We start from the raw sequence: 18683 nt of genomic DNA, 5'->3' as shown, positions 1-18683 counted from the left end.
CTTGAACACTGGGCCCAATCCAACAAAATGAAATTTAATGTAGGGAAAAGTAAGGTTTTACACTTAGGCTGAAAATGTACAAGTAAAGATTAGGTGAAACTTGACTCACACGCAATAACTGTGAAAGGGATCTTGGAGTCCTAATGGACAACCACTTAAATATGGTTTATGCCAGCAGTGTGCAGCAGCAGCCAAAAAAGCTAATGCAATCCTTGGTTGCATAAACAGAGTCATAGAGTCAAGATCATGTGAAGTATTAGTACTGCTTTATAAGAACTTAGTAAGACCATACCTGGAATACTGCATCCAGTGTTGGTCACCACATTGTAAAAAAGATATTGAGAATTTGAAAAGAGTGCAGAGAAGAAGAACTAAAACGATTAAGGGCCTGGAGACTAAAACATATGAAGAATGGATGCAGGAATTGGGTACAGCTAGTCTTGACAAAAGAAGGACCAGGAGTGACATGATAGCAGTGTTCCAATATTTGAGGGCTTGTTAAAGAAAAGAGGGGGGTCAACCTGTTTTCCAAAGCACCTGAGGTTAGGACAAGAAGCAAAGGATGGAAACCAGGGGTGAAATACAGCAGGTTCTGACAGGTTCTGGAGAACCTGTAGTGGAAATTTTGAGCAGTTCGGAGAACTGGCAAATACCACCTCTGGCTAGCCCCAGAGTGGGGTGGGAATGGAGATTTTGCAGTTTCTTTCCCCTGCCACACCCACCAAGCCACATCATGCCCACCAAGCCACGCCCACAGAACTGGTAGTAAAAAAATTTGGATTTCACCACTGATGGAAACTAACCAAGGAAAGAAGCAACTTAGAACTAAGGGGAAAATTCCTAACTGTGAGAGCAATTAACAAATGGAGCAGCTTTCCTTCAGAGGTTGTAGGTGCTTCATCACCGGAGGCTTTTAAGAAGAGACTGGACAGCGACTTGACTGAAATGCTTTACGGCAGGGGTGTCAAACTCAAGGCCCAGGGGCCAGATCCAGCTCATGGGAAGCTTAGATCTGGCCCGCGGGACCAACCTGGAAATAGTGAATAGAATTCTATTCTATTCTATTCCTATTCTCTATTCCATTCTATTCTATTCTATTCTATTCTATTCTATTCTATTCTATTCTATTCTATTCTATTCTATTCCTATTCTCTATTCCATTCTATTCTATTCTATTCTATTCTATTCTATTCTATTCTATTCTATTCTATTCTATTCTATTCTATTCTATTCTATTCTATTCTATTCCTATCCTATCCTATCCTATCCTATCCTATCCTATCCTATCCTATCCTATCCTATTCTATTCTATTCTATTCTATTCTATTCCATTCCATTCCATTCCATTCCATTCCATTCCATTCTATTCTGTTGTAGCCAGTGGTAGATCAGCCCCCTGCAAACTCCATCTCTCGAGGAGCCCAGGCGCTCACCAATCACCAAGTCACCTGGACTCTCAGTGACGGGATGGGGTCCTTCAGGCACTTAGTTTGGCCACCTGTTTAGTAGCTTCAGCCAGCAGCTACCACACAAATGTTCATTGCCAGCCATATTTGACACTCCTAGCTGCAATTTACTTGTGAGCACCATTGGCTGGAAGAGGCAGGGAGAAAGGCCCGATTAGAGGCAGCCAGCACATCGCTGGCTGGCTCGCTCGGCTGCTTGCCACCCGGAGCTTGCAGGCAGTGAACGAAACCCATGTCATGACTGCCGCCTCCTGTCCTGCTTCTAGTCCAACCCCCTGCCCATGCAGGAAACCCTACACCACTTCAGACAAATGGTTATCCAACATCTTCGTAAAAATTTCCAGTGTTGGAGCATTCACCACTTCTGCAGGCAAGTTGTTCCACTCATTAATTGTTCTAACTGTCAGGAAATTTCTCCTTAGTTCTAAATTGCTTCTCTCCTTGATTAGTTTCCACCCATTGCTTCTTGTTCTACCCTCAGAACTATTCTGCTTTGGAGAATAGTTTGACTCCTTCTTCTTTGTGGCAACCCCTGAGATATTGGAACACTGCTATCATGTCTCCCCTAGTCCTTCTCTTCTGGAGCCAGCCAGAGGTGGTATTTGCTGGTTCTCTGAACTACTCAAAATTTCCATTACTGGTTCTCCAGAACCTGTCAGAACTTGCTAAATAGCACCCCTTGTTATATCTGTAATTTTTTTTTTCACTAAAATGCTTTTCTCCGACTACCTGTCTACATAAAATGCTCCAGAAGAATTTCGGGATCCCCAGAGGAGAAGTTGCTTCTCACTGTAATTATCACCATCCTGGTCTTTGAGGCCTCTTCTGCTATTTCTCCAGGGACTTCCTTGGATGTAAACATCAGATTGAAACAACGTGGAAGGGATCATGCTGGGTGTTTTGCATAAGATTTAGGATGGGCAGGGGCTGTGCTCTTCAGGGTACTTATCTCTCCATGTGAAGCTCAGTTTTTTTCTCTCTCTCCCTCTCTCTCCCTCTGTTTCTCTCTCTCTGTCTCTCGCTCTGAATTGAGAAAGCCATTTGGCATTTTCAACTTGTGAGGTGCTTTGAATTCTTCTAACTCTTCCTGTTGTTCTTGTTTAGAAAGAGGAAAGGGATTGATTCATACCTATCAATTATGGACCTTCTGCTTCTGCTTCTGGTGCTGCTGATGTCCCAGCCGGTCTCTGGGAAGTTTAGGATGAAGCGCCCACTGATTTTGGAGCACCAGGATGGAAAAGGACCATGGAGCTATTACAAGCCAGGAGACCATCTCTTTAGCTTGGTCATCTCTGCAACAACAATACCACGTACAACATTGCCTTTCAACACGCCTCCTTCTAGGCAGTCTCACTTGTAAGTAGCTCATTGTGATGGAGTTTTATTCCTTCTATTTGCAGTTCCAACAGTCTTTTTTCTTTTCTTCTTGTTACATTTTATTGTTATATTGCAGACTTGTCTGGTTTCTTGAAATGTTTTGGTTCCCATGGCTTCCCTCTGTTGCCTTACTTTGTAGAAATGACTCAAATCCAAGGATGGGGAAGAAAAAAACCCTGAAATAATTCCAGATTATTTTCCCCTTCCAGCCCAATCCTAAATCCATCACTTGAATACTAGATACTTATTATTGCTGTTGTTTACAGTAATTATTGAAAAGGTTTAGTCGACTGGCCCATTTCCATACTTTCTTAACTGCTCATTAACATTCAATGGCCAATCCTCACAGGCTCACTTGCTCGTAGAAGGCTTTTCTGGGTCATTTATGAAAAGACCTTTAATGGTGGTTAATGATTGAATGTTAGGTTTTGAATCCTAATTATTGGCTAAATGAAAATCACTATAAATAGTTGTTATATTTGTGACTATTAACCCTGGTGGAGGAGTATTTCCAGCCCATCATCTCAATACTCAAAAAAAAAAAAAATAATGATGATGATGTGTGACTATCATTCGCCTCTGTTTTTTCAATGTCTTGGCTTGAGGCTCAATATACATGTCTAAAGAAAGAGATGATAATCTGAACATATTTCTACAGTCCTACATATACTTATCTGCCTCTGCTCCTACGCATCATTTTCACCTTTCAAATGGTCAACAAGAACCCTCAGCTCCTGCACAACCTCACACTCGGCTACAACATCCGTGACAACTATTTGAGCAACCTCGGCACTTCAGATGCCTTGCTGGACCTGCTCTCTACTGGAGAAGCCAACGTCCCCAACTACAGCTGTGGCAGAGAGGACAACCTTCTGGCACTTCTTGATGCAGCTAAAAGGGACATCACCATCCAGATGTCAAACTTAGTGGGCATCTACAAAGTCCCCCAGGTTTGTGTGTGTGCATATTTATGTCAGGGTTCCAAATAACAACCCCAACCAGTGACGACTCCAAGGCCAGCAGCTCCTCAAAGTTCCATTTTATTAGAGATTTCATATTGGCACATCTGGGGAAAACCCGAATCTGAAAGCTCCCGGGTTTCCCCCACCCAAAGGAAAGCCGAAGTCCCTTCCCCTACACCCACATGTCCATCACATGGTCCAATCAATCCACCGTCCCAACTGGAGTTGCCTCCCAATCACACCACTCCAGGTGCAGGCTGAACCTTCTTGACTCTCAGAGAAAAGAATGTTATGGCTAAATACTTCTACCAACTCTATACAAACTCCCTCCCAGTTTTCCACAGACTAAGTGTGGCAGCCCTGAAGATCCAAAAGAAAAGATGGCCTCCAGGGCTGACAATTTCTTTATCTGGTAAAGTGAGTGGGATGTTAGTGGGTGACTGATAGATCTAACCGGCCAATACGCTCTCACAGAGAGGGCGTCCTCAGGATGCTGTCGGTCAAGCAATGTCGGCTGGCGGCCCCCAGGGGCAGAGCCTTCTCTGTGGGAGCACCCGCCCTCTGGAACGAGCTACCTCCCGGAATACGGCTGATTCCGGATCTCCGCACTTTCCACAAGGCCCTGAAGACATTTTTATGTCTGGCCTGAATAGGTTTTAGGGATTTTTTTTAATTGTATTGCTAGGGGTTTTAAATTGGGGCAGCCGTTTAATTTAATTTATTTTTAATTCTTTTAACTTTTATATTGTATGTTATTTTAATTCTCGGCTGTTCACCGCCCTGAGTCCCTTCGGGGAGAAGGGCGGGATATAAATTTAATAAATAAATAAAATAAATAACCACATCTTCTGTTTTGAATTCAATGGCTGCCTTTCAGAATGGCCAGTCATGGCTGTGGATTGAGAGCCACAGTGGGGAGGGGGCAAGGATCAAAGCAGACGTATCCTCTTATGCCACATCTCCATTGCTTTCGGGGCTTGTGCTACACACTTGTGAAGGTGAAGAGAAGTTCTGTGTCCAATCAAAAGGTCTTCTATGCAAAAGGGAAGCGTGGCAGTGATGGGAAGCTCATATTTTCTACATGATCTTAGTCAAAATTACAAAATTTTGAAAGGTGAACAAATTGCATATTCATGAAAAAAACCCTAATAGATTATATGACCTACATTTGAAAAATCATATATGTCTCATACACTCATAGGGAGGATTAGCAATACTTAGCCACTTTATTTAAAAAATTACAAGCTTATTAGCTAATATCTTAACTATTTTATGCCAATATGTTTATGAGTAAATTCATCGTAAAAGATTTGAAGAGTAATAAAATCCCTGGACAGGACTTTCTACCAGCTGAACTGTTCCAAAAATATCCCAGCTGGTTGATCACTCTACAGGCAATTTCATTTACTCTGTATATACTACTGTATATCCATTTGGATGGAAGATGGCAATATTAGTTCCTATGCGTAAAAGGGGAATAAAAAGTACCCCAGCAATTACAAGCCCATCCATCTGATATTGTGGCTAAATATATGCCAGGTTCCTCTTGAGTAGAGTTGAAAATGGGTAGATTAAAATTGCATTACTTACAGAAGCAAACGTGGGTTGTAGACAGAGGAAATCTACAAGTGACAATTGTCTTTTTTGAACCATCTAATTACAAAATGCGTCAGTCAGAGGAAACAACATTTTGTTACTTTTATATATCTTAGTGCAGAATCTGATACAGCGAGCAGGGAAATATTGGTTGCCCTTAAGACAGAACTCAGAACTGCTGACCTCGATCAGCCCCTTTCCTAGCAGCACCTTGGGTGAGAGAGTTTGGGCTCCATGGAGCCAATGACGAGAAGGGTCGATACTTTCCAAAGGGCAGATGTGGCTGCATCCTTGAACCCTTGTTATTTAGTCTACGTACATGAATGACTTACCAGGTCTACTGAAGGATCCTGAAGAACCGTGTCTAAGGGGCTAAATACATATAGTAAATCCTGATAATCAACTGTTTCACATGCATCAACTGTTAAAAAAAAATCTTGACTCCTACTCTCATGATAGTTCTCTGACTATTAATAAATCAAAAATCAAAAGTTTTGGTATTTGAAAATAGGTTATAGCTCAAATGTAAAAAGTTCTAGCTAACCAACTTCCTTAGCCCCATTTATTAAAGTATATAAGTATAAGTATATACCCCAAACCTTTTGTATCAAGCTGAAGTTTGGGGCTGAAAATATATCACTACTAGATATATTATATACAATATTACATGTAACACAGCTCTGCTTTTTCATCACTTTTTCAGATCAGTTATGCAACTGTTTCAGAGGCCCTGAGTGATAAAAGTCAATTCCCTTTTTTCCACAGGATGCTCCCCAAAGAAGGGATCGAGTACCCAGGAATTCTCCAACTGCTCCTCCATTTCAGATGGACCCTGATCGGCCTCTTTGCTCCAGACACAGAGAAGGGAGAGAATTTCATGAAGACTTTCACTCCTGTGCTTTTCAGGAATGGGATCTTTGTTGTGATATCACAACGAGTCTCAACGGTTCTGCCTACGGCATCCTTCAGGAAGGCCATCTCTAAGTGGAGACAAGTCAATGTCTTTGTTCAATTCATAGAATATGTTTCCCTTTTGGAGCGAATTCGTTGGTTCCATTTAACACTTACAAGTTTGCCAGGACCCATTGAAGGGAAAGTCTGGATCACTACAAGTTTGGGAATATACCCGATGAAAAAGGACAGAGTTTATAAATACATCCATAGTATTTCAAGCTTTTCATTTCAGGAGAAGAAAAGGCCAAACGATGATGCCCTTGAACCCAACATCTTTGTGGAACCCCAGAATGAAGATTATTACTTTCACTGTTCTTTTTCAAAGCATGTCTTTTCTGTCAAAGGCCGGAGCAGATGCACCCAGGAAGCGCCACTGGAGACGCAAGGGAAAAGGAACAGGATACGGGTCCCATTTAACCACCATATTCACAGTGTCATTAAGACTCTTGCCCAGGCCTTGAGTGCTGCGTATACCTCCAGATCCAGGAGGAGGAAGGAGGGCAAAGAGAGTTCAGGGTCTCCAAGGCTGCAGGGGTGGCAGGTAAGGGGGCTCCCAACAAGGATCCATCAAATCTAGTTTCTTTGGAGAATGAATCCAAGGGAGAAGGAAGGGAACTTTGGTAAACCTTAACGCTTGGTCTTCGCATTAAGACAACCAGTGGAGACTGAAGACTTCTCTTTAAAGCTCAGTTCTAACATGGCTCCTCTTCCTAGTACGTTTTTCCTCTTATTAGCCAGAATCTGGTGGCTAACATCTTCCACCTGTAGCATCTTTCATTATTTAGAAGAGTGCTGTATCCTCCCTTCTCCAAACAAGATACTTTGTAATTTGGAATAGATACCCCTATGTTTAGGTCCCACACACCAGCATGGTCTTTGTTGTTTTTCCCTCAGGGCTGTGAGAGCTCCTTAGATTTCATGCTTGGCTTCCTTGCCCTTCTCCAAACTGATCTAGTTTTTGTGAAATATCTTCTCCAACCATGGTGCCCATAAGTACTTACAGGACCACCTCCTACCGGCCTCCCACCGCCCAGTGCACTCACATAGGATTGCCCTCCTCTGGGTGCCATCTGTCAGACAATGTCGGCTGGTGGCGCCCAGGATGAGGGCATTCTCTGTGGTCGCACCAACCCTCTGGAATGAGTTACCCACTGGGCTCCGGACAGCCCCCGACCTCCGCACTTTCCACGGCGACCTGAAGACATGGCTTTTTCAGCAAATTCCCTGATCTGCCAGGAGTTTTAATTGCTTGGGGATTTTAAATTGGATTTATTTATTTATTTAGCATATGGTTGGTCACACACAGTAAATTTAAATTGGATTATTTTAATATCATTTTATTGTCGTATTGTTTTATCTTGTGAGCCGCCCCGAGTCCTATGGGAGAAGGGCGGCATATAAATACAATAAATAAATAAATAAATAAATAAATAAATAAATAAATAAATAAATAAATAAATAAGGGGACCCTTATACATATTGTTATCAAGCTTGGTATCCTTCATTCTTTTTCTACTGCATCATTAATGATATTTTATTTATTTATTAAATTTATATGGCTTATATCACCAATAAGGTGATATTATACTCTAATTAATTCTATGATTATCTAATCATTAAAATACAATCACTAATTTACTATAATCAGTGACCAATTACATATACAATAATATAATAAAAAGTATACATGAAATAGTAACAAAGATCTATATTGTAGGTCTTATCTTTTTCTTATACAATATACCATAGTTTGTCAAGTCCTAGGAATAATCAGACTTTTTTGGGGGGGTGGGGGGGGGAGCTCACAGCTTCATAATATGCAGTGAAAGGAACGCAGAAATTATCCTCTATAACTTTCCAGGCTGTCAAGAGAGTTGGTGGGAGATTTCTACTTTCAGAGTTGCCAGATTCTTTTAATGTTGCCCTACAGTAAAATAGAATGAGCTCATCCGGTCATGTTTCTCATCTGGTCTTCCAAGGAGAACATTAGCCTGACCTGGCCTGGAACGCTCCGTATCATTGATAAATTTTGAATTTACTAATTTTGTCAACATATATTTTTTTCAATATATGATTTACAAACTTTCCTGAATGCTTATTTTATCCTTATTTTGTAGATAGTGGTGACGCTTGTGTCATCAACTAAGCATATTTTGAAGTTAGACAACTGTAGAAGGAAGAAAGATTCAAATGGGAAAAGATGTAGAACATAGAATAACAGAGTTGGAAGGGATCTTGGAGGTCTTCTAGTCCAGCCCCCTGCACAAGCAGGAAATCCTATACCCGTGATGGCGAACCTATGGCACGCATGCCACAGCTGGCACGCAGAGCCCTCTCTGGGGGCACGCAAGCTGTCGCCCACCTCATATCCACTGCGCATGCATGCGCGCGCCTCCCGCCAGCCAGCTGGTTTTTGGGATGCGCAGGGGGCAGGCACATGCAGGAGATGCATGCACATGCATAGGGGGGTCGCAACCCGCCCCACCCCCACGGTCCATTTTTGGGCCCAGGAGGCTGCAGGGAGGCCTGCTAGGCCAAAAATGGGGGGTGGGGGAGGTCACACACATGGGGAGCCGGGGGGGTCGTGTGCACATGCGCAGGGGTCGCACGCATTGCATTATGGGTGCCGGCACACAATGAGAAAAAGGTTAACCATCATTGCCCTACAATGGTTGTCCAATCTCTTCTTAAAAACCTCCACTGTTGGAGCAGCCACAATTTCTGGAGGCAAGTTGTTCCACTGATTAATTATTTTCACTGTCAGGACGTTTCTCCTTAATTCCAGGTTGCTTCTCTCCTTGGTTAGTTTCCATCCGTTGCTTCTTGTCCTGCCTTCAGGGGCTTTGCAAAATAGATACCACGTGGGATAAGAAAGCAAGTTTTCTTTCTTTTTTAATTCCTGGATGTTTCCATTCTAGTTCCACCCCTTTCTGGAGAAGAATGAGTTTTGCAATCTTTCCCAAAAGAAACTATACTTGGACCAAAATGGAGACGTAGCAGCAGATCTGAACCTCATGAGCTTGGTGGTTCTCCCCGAGGAGAATCCAATGAAACTGCAACTGGGGAGTTTTGAAAGACGGAGGCTTATCATCAACCAGGATGCTGTGTCACAGCTAAAGTTGCTCAACAAGGTGGGGAAAATATTGTCAACATTTCGGTTTTCCAAAACCTTATGACCCATTTTAAGGGGGTAAGCCTAGTCCTAAATTTTCTATCTTATATATCTAGTAGGATAAAAATTGTGTATTTATGTATATCCTGCCTTTATTATTTGTATAAATAACTCAATGCAGCTAACTTACACAACACACCTTCCTCTTCCTGTTTTCCCCACAATAATCCTGTGATTATGGACTAAGAAGAATGACAGACCCGAGGTCTTTCACGGCTAAGGCAGGACTTGAACTCACCGTCACTTGCTGATATTTGATTTTTATATCTTATCAACCGTCACTTGCTGATATTTGATACTAGACAAACTGGTTCTAAAAATAATAATCAAATGACAAAAAAATAATATAACTTCTTGAATAAATTTAATACGTATTACTTAATAAAATTTAATTTTATTATTAATGTTAGCAATTTAATATACATTTAATATCATGAATGTATGAAGAATGGAGGAATGCATGTTCATATGGCCATGAGGAGGAACCCACCAGTTGTCACTTTATGCTTAAATCTTTTTTCAACTCCATCCCTTCAGATTTTATTAAATAGAAAAGTTTTTTGTTGCAATGTGATATGCCACAAGAAAAAGAGAGGAATTAAACGAAGAAAAATCTGCACATGTTATATCTATATGAAGAATGGTTGCAGGAAGTGGACATGGCCAGTCCAGAGAAAAGACGGACTAGGGGTGACATGACAGCAGGATTCCAGTGTTTGAGGGGCTGCCACAAAGAAGAGGGGGGGTCAACTTATTTTCCAAAGCCCTAGAAAGCAAGACAAGAAACAATGGATGGAAACTAACCGAGGAGAGAAACAACCTGGAATTAAGGATAAATTTCTTGACAGTGAGAACAGTTAACAGGTGGGAGCGGATTGCCTCCAGAAACTGTAGGTGCTCCATCACTGGAGGCTTTTAAGGGGAGACTGGACAGCCAATTGTCTGAAATAGTATAGGGTCTCCTGCTTGAGCAGGGGGTTGGACTAGAAGACCTCCAGGGTCCCTTCCAGTTCGATTCTGTTTGATTGAAGTTAAGAGATTTTATACTTATCTAAGTGAAGCCCAGAGACTCCTTGGCTAATGGTCACGCCTACATCCATTTTACATCAATGGTTAGTCCTAACATATTTTCTTTGGCATTCCTTGCTTTTTCTGCTTAGTCTCTGCCTCAGTCGAAATGTGTGGAAAATTGTCATCCTGGATTTTTCAAGCAGGTTCAGGAAGGAGAGCCAGTTTGCTGCTATGACTGCATCCCTTGTCCGGATGGGACCATCTCCACTCAGGAAGGTGGGTGAAACCAGAGGAAAGGCTGTTGATTTCATCCAGGGCATTTTGACCAATGTGCATGTTAAAAGAGACATCTTGGCTTGACTACCGTATTTTTCACTCTATAAGACACACTTCCCCCTCCCCAAAGTGGGTGGAAATGTCTGTGCGTCTTATGGAGCAAATAGGCAGCAGTGGCGAATGGCAGCAGTGATCCCCACCCCCTGGAACAGCTGATTGGTGGTATTCTCGGAAGCCGATCCAACCACCGAGCTGCTTGGTGGCAAAGGCTCCACCGTTCCCTGGCGGAGGCAACAGACACGGAGGAGGCAGCAATGGCAGCATTTCCAGTTGGCCAGCCCACTGATTGGCTGGGCTACAGGAGGCCGGGATCCAGCTGTCACTCAGCTGACTGGTGGTGGGTGCAATGGAGCACAGCCCTGATGAGCCACGTGCTGGAGCTGCAATAACGCATTGAAGCTGACCAGGCTGTTGGCTGTTGGCTGCAAGGATGCTAACCAGACGAATACCAGATGGTGGTTGAGGCATGGCCAGGCAGAGGGGTGTGTGGGCAACCCCCCACCCCCCCCACACACAAAAGACACTGGGCGGCAGAGGCAGATTTTTTTTCTTGTTTTCCTCCTCTAAACCTAGTTGCATCTTATGGTCAGGAGCATCTTATGGAGCAAAAAATATGATATTTTGTTTTTGATCTTTATTTTCAAATGTCCAATTTCTTCCATAATGGGAGGATCAAGAAAAAAGCCTGGAGACTAAAACATATGAAGAGCAGCTGCAGGATTTGAGCTTGACTAGTCTAAAGAAAAGAAGAATTAGGGGCTGATGCTGTGCAACGCCCGGTCCGTGGTAAATAAAGCCCCCTTCATTGGTGATCTTGTTCAGGAGGGGGGAGCTGACCTGGCGGGTATTACGGAGACCTGGTTGGGCCAGGAGGGGGGGTCCCCCTCGTTGAGATGTGCCCACCCGGTTTCCGCGCATTCCATCAGCCGAGGACACAGGGGAGGGGCGGGGGGGGTGGCAGTTGTCATTAGAGAAGGTCTTGGTCTGAGGGAGGTCACTGTTCCTCAGACGGCTGGTTGTGAGTCCCTCCTTGTGAAGTGGGGTCATGGGGTGCAGATGGGTGTGCTGGTTACGTACCTGGCTCCCTGCCATGTGACGGCAGCCCTGCCCGAGCTGCTCAACGTTATAGCTGCGGTGGCGGTTGACACCCCCAGGCTTATGGTCATGGGGGATTTTAACCTGCCATCCGTCGGTGAGGCGTCTGAGATGGCTCGGGAGTTCATGGCTTCCATGACGGCCATGGACCTGACCCAGTTAGTTCATGGCCCTACTTACACGGGGGGAAACACGCTAGACCTGGTTTTTGTCTCTGGTCAGTGGTTGAGTGATCTTGAGATAGGGGATATAGTGATCAAGCCCTTGTCATGGTCAGATCACTCCCTCCTTCGCTTTGACCTTCGAACCGCCGCACCCCGCCGCAGGGAGGCGGAACCATTGAGGTGGTACCGCCCCAGGTGCCTGATGGATCCTGATAGGTTCCAGACGGAGCTTGGGCCATTTCCTGAGGCTCTGGCACACGGTTCGACTGAGGAGCTGGTGGCCGCCTGGGATAGGGCGGCCGCTGGAGCTTTGGATCGGGTTGTGCCTTTGCGGCCTCTGACCCGGCATCGATCTCGCCTGGCTCCTTGGTTCACCGAGGAGCTGAGGGAGATGAAGCGCCAGAAAAGACACCTGGAGAGTGATTGGAGGGCCAGCCATTCTGAATCTGACCGAACATTGGTAAGGTCTCATATTAAGACCTACCTGGTGGCGATAAAAGTGGCGAAGTATAACTATTTTGCCACTCTTATTGCGTCATCAGATAATCGCCCGGCCGCCCTGTTTAGGGTGACCCGCTCCCTGCTCCACCAGGAAGCGCGGGAGGACCCCTTGGAGGGTAGAGCCAAGGATTTTGTACAGTATCTCTATGACAAAATCGCTCAGATTCGGGAACATCTGGACTCTGACTGGGTAGATTCAGCGGGGAGGACAGAGGCAGGTCTTGTGAGTATTATCTGGGAAGAGTTTGATTCTGTGACGCCCGAAGACGTGGACAGGATACTGGGCAGACTGAGCACAGCCACATGTTTACTGGATCCGTGTCCCTCCTGGTTGGTGCTGGCCTCTCGGGAGGTTACACGAGGCTGGCTCCAGGGGATTATAAATGCTTCCTTGAGTGACGGTGTCTTCCCTGCCGCCTTGAAAGAGGCGGTGGTGAGGCCTCTCCTCAAGAAACCTTCCCTGGACCCGGCAGTGTTGGCAAATTATCGTCCAGTCTCCAACCTTCGCTTCGTTGCGAAGGTTGTTGAGAGTGTGGTAGCGCGACAGCTCCCCCAGTACCTGGATGAATCGTCGTATCTGGATCCGTTCCAGTCGGGCTTCAGGCCTGGGTACAGCACAGAAACGGCATTGGTCGCGTTGGTTGATGATCTCTGGAGGGCTCGGGACAGGGGCTGTTCCTCTGTCCTGGTCCTATTAGACCTCTCAGCGGCTTTTGATACCATCGACCATGGTATCATGCTGCACCGGCTAGAGGAGTTAGGGGTGGGGGGCACTGTTCTACGGTGGTTCTCCTCCTTTCTCTCTGACCAGTCGCAGTCTGTGTTGACAGGGGGGCAGAGGTCGACCCCGAGGCCCCTTGTATGTGGGGTGCCACAAGGGTCGGTCCTCTCGCCCCTTCTGTTCAACATTTATGTGAAGCCGCTGGGTGAGATCATCCGTGGTTTCAGGGTGAAGTACCACCAGTACGCTGATGATACTCAGCTGTACATCTCCACCCCGGACCACCCCAATGATGCCCTTGAAGTGATGTCCCAGTGCCTGGAGGCCGTGCGGATCTGGATGGGGAGAAACAGACTCAGGCTCAACCCATCCAAGACCGAGTGGCTGTGGTTTCCGACATCCCGATATAGTCAGTTGGTGCCATCGCTGACTATTGGGGGCGAGTCACTGGCCCCCACGGAGAGGGTTCGCAACTTGGGTGTCCTCCTGGACTCACGGCTGTCTTTAGAAGAGCACATGACGGCCGTGGCCAGGGGGACTTTTTATCAGGTCTGCCTGATTCGCCAGTTGCGTCCCTTTCTGGATCGGGACTCGTTAAATACGGTCACTCATGCTCTCGTTACTTCCCGCTTGGACTACTGCAATGCTCTCTACATGGGGCTCCCCTTGAGGAGCACCCGGAGGCTCCAGCTGGTCCAGAATGCGGCCGCGCGGGTGGTTATGGGAGCGACGTGGCGCTCCCATGTGACCCCCCTCCTGCGCGAGCTGCACTGGCTCCCGGTGGTCTTCCGGGTGCGCTTCAAGGTTTTGGTTACCACCTTTAGAGCGCTCCATGGCATCGGACCGGGGTATCTACGAGACCGCCTTCTGCTACCAATAGCCTCTCACCGACCAGTACGCTCCCATAGAGAGGGGCTCCTCAGGGTGCCGTCGGCCAAACAGTGTCGACTGGCGGCCCCCAGGGGGAGAGCCTTCTCTGTGGGGGCACCTACCATCTGGAACAAACTCCCCCCAGAGATACGGAAGATCCCGGACCTGCATACGTTTCGCCATGCTCTCAAAACTTTTCTATTTCAGCAAGCTGGCCTGGCCTAACTCCCATCTTTTAAATTTTTTAAATTTTTTAATTTGTGATTTTATAAATTGGGTGTTTTAATCTGTGTTTCGGCCGAAATATTTAATAATTTTAAGGGACTTTTTTAATATTTGGATTATCTGTATTTTATCTTGGCTGTTCACCGCCCTGAGTCCTTCGGGAGTAGGGCGGTATAGAAATTTGATTAATAAATAAATAAATAAATAAATAGCAGTATTCCAGTATTTGAGGGGCTGCCACAAAGAAGAGGGGGATCAAATTATTCTCCAAAGCACCAGAGGGCAGGACAACAAACAATGGTTGGAAACTAATCAAGGAGAGAAGCAACCTGGAATTAAGGCAAAACTCCCGAAGAGTGAGGACAATTAACCAGTGGAATAGCTTGCCTTCAGAAATCATGGGTGCTCCATCACTGGAGGCTTTTAAGGGGAGACTGGACAGCCAATTGTCTGAAATAGTATAGGTTCTCCTGCTTGAACAGGGGGCTGGACTAGAAGACCCCCAGGGTCCCTTCCTGCTCTATTCCATTCCATTCTATTTCATTCCATTCCATTCCATTCCATTCCATTCCATTCTAATTACCTTGAAGGATGAAATAGGAAGAGATAGGAGAACATAGTGGATTCACTTCTGTCAGAAGAAATATCTCTTCCACTGGTCAGTATGGGAGTGTATACCCATTTTTTTAGGGTAGGTTTCTTAGGTAGTTAACTTTTCTGAGGAATATCTGAAATCCTTGAAACTCCAGGAATGGATTCAGGTCAGTGGCTTTTGTTCGCCCAACCAACTTTATCTTACAGGGCAAAAGGTATATCAACCAATCAATCAATTTTAAGATCATAGAGACACATAAGCAGAAATACCTAATTGAGTGGACATGGAGAGTGAGCAGTTGGATCAAGGACTAAAAGATAAATGGGAAAGAAGGGACTATAAAAGAAATATTACTTTCTGTTTTCTCAGATGCTGAAAAATGCACCAAGTGCCCAGATGATCATTATTCAACCGAGAACCGAATCCAATGTATCCACAAAACAATAACATTCCTGTCCTATGAAGAACATCTGGGCATTATCCTGGTCTCTTTTGCCTTACTCTTGTTCCTAATCACAGGCTTTGTTTTAATCGTATTTTCCAAATATCTAGAAACACCCATTGTCAAGGCCAACAACCGGGACCTCTCCTACATCCTTTTGGTCGCCCTTCTGTTTTGCTTCTTGTCCTCCTTTTTCTTCATTGGCCAACCAAGGAAGTTCACTTGCCTTCTCCGACAAACAGTGTTCAGCATTGTCTTCTCAGTGGCTGTGTCTTCTGTTTTGGCCAAAACAATCACGGTGGTGCTGGCATTCCTGGCCACAAAACCAGGAAACCAAGTGAAAAGATGGTTGGGAAAGAATGTGGCCAATTCCATCATACTTTCTTCTTCTGCTGTCCAAATTTTCATTTGTGCCATCTGGCTGGGAATTTCCCCTCCATTCCCTGACTCTGACCTGCATTCTCAGCCTGGAAAAATCATCCTTCAATGTAACGAAGGCTCCGTCACTATGTTTTATGTTGTCCTCAGCTACATGGCCTTCCTAGCTGCCATTTGTTTCACGGTGGCTTTCCTGGCCAGGAACCTGCCTGGGGCCTTCAATGAAGCCAAGCTGATCACCTTCAGCATGTTGGTCTTCTGCAGCGTCTGGGTCTCCTTCCTGCCCACCTACCTGAGCACCAAGGGGAAATACATGGTGGCCATGCAGGTCTTCTCCATCCTGGCCTCCAGTGCTGGGCTGCTGGGTTGCATCTTCTTCCCCAAGTGCTACATTATCATCCTGAGACCAGATCTAAACTCTAAGGAACATCTAAATATAAAAGTAGGGAAGCCATAGTGAGATGGTTTCTTAGGTTCATAACATTTAATTATTCACTGCAGTTATTACTGAGTGCACACACTTCATTTTCATCTGTTTCATTTTAACAATTAAAGTCATTTAAAACCAAAGGAAATAAAATTGTGAAGACTGTAAGGCTAATCAAATTAAAATCCAAAATTAACCTCAAACAGTAAAATAAATGAATTAATAATTAAAATTGCATTGCAGCCAGTGAAGGACAGAATACAAAATGAGAACTTACATTAGCATATGACAGCTGCAAAGGAGACAAGGCTCCCAAAATTGGGAGTGGGAGAGGAATCCGTTGCCTAAGGTGTGATGATTCTAGCAATCTAAATCTGCTTGAACCTGGTTTCCTTCTGTTATTTGTTTTTAAAATTAAGTAAGGGAAATAGAGTTGGGTGTCAAAACCATGCAGATGACCTCAGTTGCAACACGCTGGATGAGCTATCCCAGTTATTTCTGCAAGTGTTAGGCGACATCACAGAGCTTGTGGGACCTCCAGACCTCAGTGTGGAATCTTCACTCTCCCAACACCCTTTCTGGACAGATCCCAACAGGAATGATCCCACTGCAAAAGAGCACCTGAAAGGTTCAACACCATAATCATAATCATAAGTTTATTTTGTCAAGCATATATCAGATAACAGGTAAAAGTATAAACATAATTTGAATACATAAAAAGAGTAAGTAAAAAGGAATATTAGGACAGGGGCGGTAGGAATGCTGGTGCACTTATGCACGCCCCTTACAGACCTCTTAGGAATGGGGTGAGGTCAACAGTAGACAGTTTAAGGTTAAAGTTTTGGGGGTTTGGGGAAGAAACTACAGAGTCAGGTAGTACATTCCAGGCATTGACCACTCTGTTACTGAAGTCATATTTTCCGCAATCGAGTTTGGAACTGTTTACCTTGAGTTTGTATCTATTATTTGCTCGTGTATTGTTGTGGTTGAAGCTGAAGTAGTCATTGACAGGAAGTACATTGTGACAGATAATTTTATGTACTATGCTTAGGTCAGACTGAAGTCGGTGTAGTTCTAAGTTGTCTAAGCCCAAAATTTGAAGTCTGGTGGCATAAAGTTGCGGTTAGAGGAACGGAGGACTCTTCTCATAAAATATCTCTGGACTCTCTCAATTGTATTTATGTCCAATATGCAGTGCGGGTTCCAGACAGATGAGCTGTATTCAAGAATTGGTCTAGCAAATGTTTTGTATGCTGTAGTTAGTAGTACAACATTACCAGAGAAGAAGCTATGCAAGATTAGGTTAACAACTCTTAAAGCCTTTTTGGCAATGTTGTTACAGTGGACTCGGGCACTTAGATCATTAGAAATGAGTACTCCAAGGTCTTTGACAGAGTGAGGGTCATCTACAAGGTCATGTCCATCTAATTTATATTTTATGTTTTGATTTTTTTTGCCAATGTGCAAGAAAGAGCATTTGTTGGTTGATATTTGAAGTTGCCACTTGTTAGACCAATCTGACACATAGTCAAGGTCTTTTTGAAGGGTAGTTGCATTGTCGGTGGTGTTGAATAGTTTAACATCGTCAGCGAAGAGAACACAGTTGCTTTTAATATGATCACAAAGCTCATTTATGTAAAGTATGAAGAGTGTTGGACCTAAGACACTGCCTTGGGGAACACCGCTATTAACATGTACAGGATTGGATAGAGCGCTTCCTATTTTGACCACTTGTTGTCTGTTTGACAGGAAGGCAGCCATCCATTTATGTAGGAGTCCAGAAATGCCATAGGATTTTAGTTTTAGAAGTAATTTGTCATGTACCACTCAATCAAAAGCTTTACAGGAGTCTATGTAAACTGCATCTATTACTTTGCCCTGATCGAGATGTGTAGTCCATATGTTTTTGCAATGTAGTAGTTGTAGATTACAGGATAATTTTTTTTCTGAATCCAAATTGTTTGTTAGAAAGAAGGTGGTTTGTCTCTAGGTGTAGGGTAACAGATTGGTTAATGATTGATTCCATGACTTTGCAGGTGACCCAACATAAAGAGATTGGTCTGTAATTTTCAACTAGGCTATGGTCTCCCTTTTTGAAGATAGGGATGACCCTGGCTTGTGACCATTGGTAGGGCAAAGTGCTGGTACTGAAAGATTTTTCAAAAATTATGCTTAGAAGTTCTGAAAGTGCAGTGGAAAGCTTTTTTAAGAAGTATGCACATAGTCCATCAGGTCTATGGGAAGAAAAAAGGAAAAAAAGTCTGAGACCAGATTTGACTCTTACCCAAAGAAGCTACACAATCTTCTGATTGTGCCCAGATCATCAATATACAACAGAGAACCGAGTCCAATGTATCCCCAAAAGAATATCCTTCCTGTCCTATGAAGAAC

At 44.3% G+C, this 18683-nt stretch overlaps 1 protein-coding gene across 1 annotated transcript; it reads left to right on the top strand.

Moving 5' to 3' along the window:
* The first annotated feature begins 3553 nt into the window (after positions 1-3553).
* LOC139309771 (vomeronasal type-2 receptor 26-like) lies at positions 3554-16322 on the top strand. The gene is made up of 5 exons (XM_070933978.1): positions 3554-3793; positions 6105-6896; positions 9274-9486; positions 10688-10814; positions 15415-16322. Exons 1-5 carry the CDS (start codon positions 3554-3556, stop codon positions 16320-16322), a joined length of 2280 nt encoding a protein of 759 aa, XP_070790079.1.
* The last annotated feature ends 2361 nt before the right edge of the window (positions 16323-18683 follow it).

The sequence above is a fragment of the Pituophis catenifer genome, unplaced genomic scaffold (genome assembly GCF_029215685.1).
Source record: "Pituophis catenifer annectens isolate HBS135680 unplaced genomic scaffold, rPitCat1.0.hap2 SCAF_2, whole genome shotgun sequence".
In the NCBI taxonomy this organism is placed as follows: domain Eukaryota; kingdom Metazoa; phylum Chordata; class Lepidosauria; order Squamata; family Colubridae; genus Pituophis; species Pituophis catenifer.
The sequence above is the reverse complement of the archived record's forward strand: the minus strand, read 5'-3'. Positions and strand labels throughout refer to the sequence as shown.

What these genes read in the sequence shown, in the direction of transcription:
- LOC139309771 (XM_070933978.1), top strand. Translation starts at nt 3,554, where the DNA reads ATGGTCAACAAGAACCCTCAGCTCCTGCACAACCTCACACTCGGCTAC. An exon ending in AGCTAAAGTTGCTCAACAAG is followed by an intron (nt 9,487 to 10,687) that starts GTGGGGAAAATA and finishes TTTTCTGCTTAG; the next exon opens with TCTCTGCCTCAGTCGAAATG. An exon ending in GACCATCTCCACTCAGGAAG is followed by an intron (nt 10,815 to 15,414) that starts GTGGGTGAAACC and finishes CTGTTTTCTCAG; the next exon opens with ATGCTGAAAAATGCACCAAG.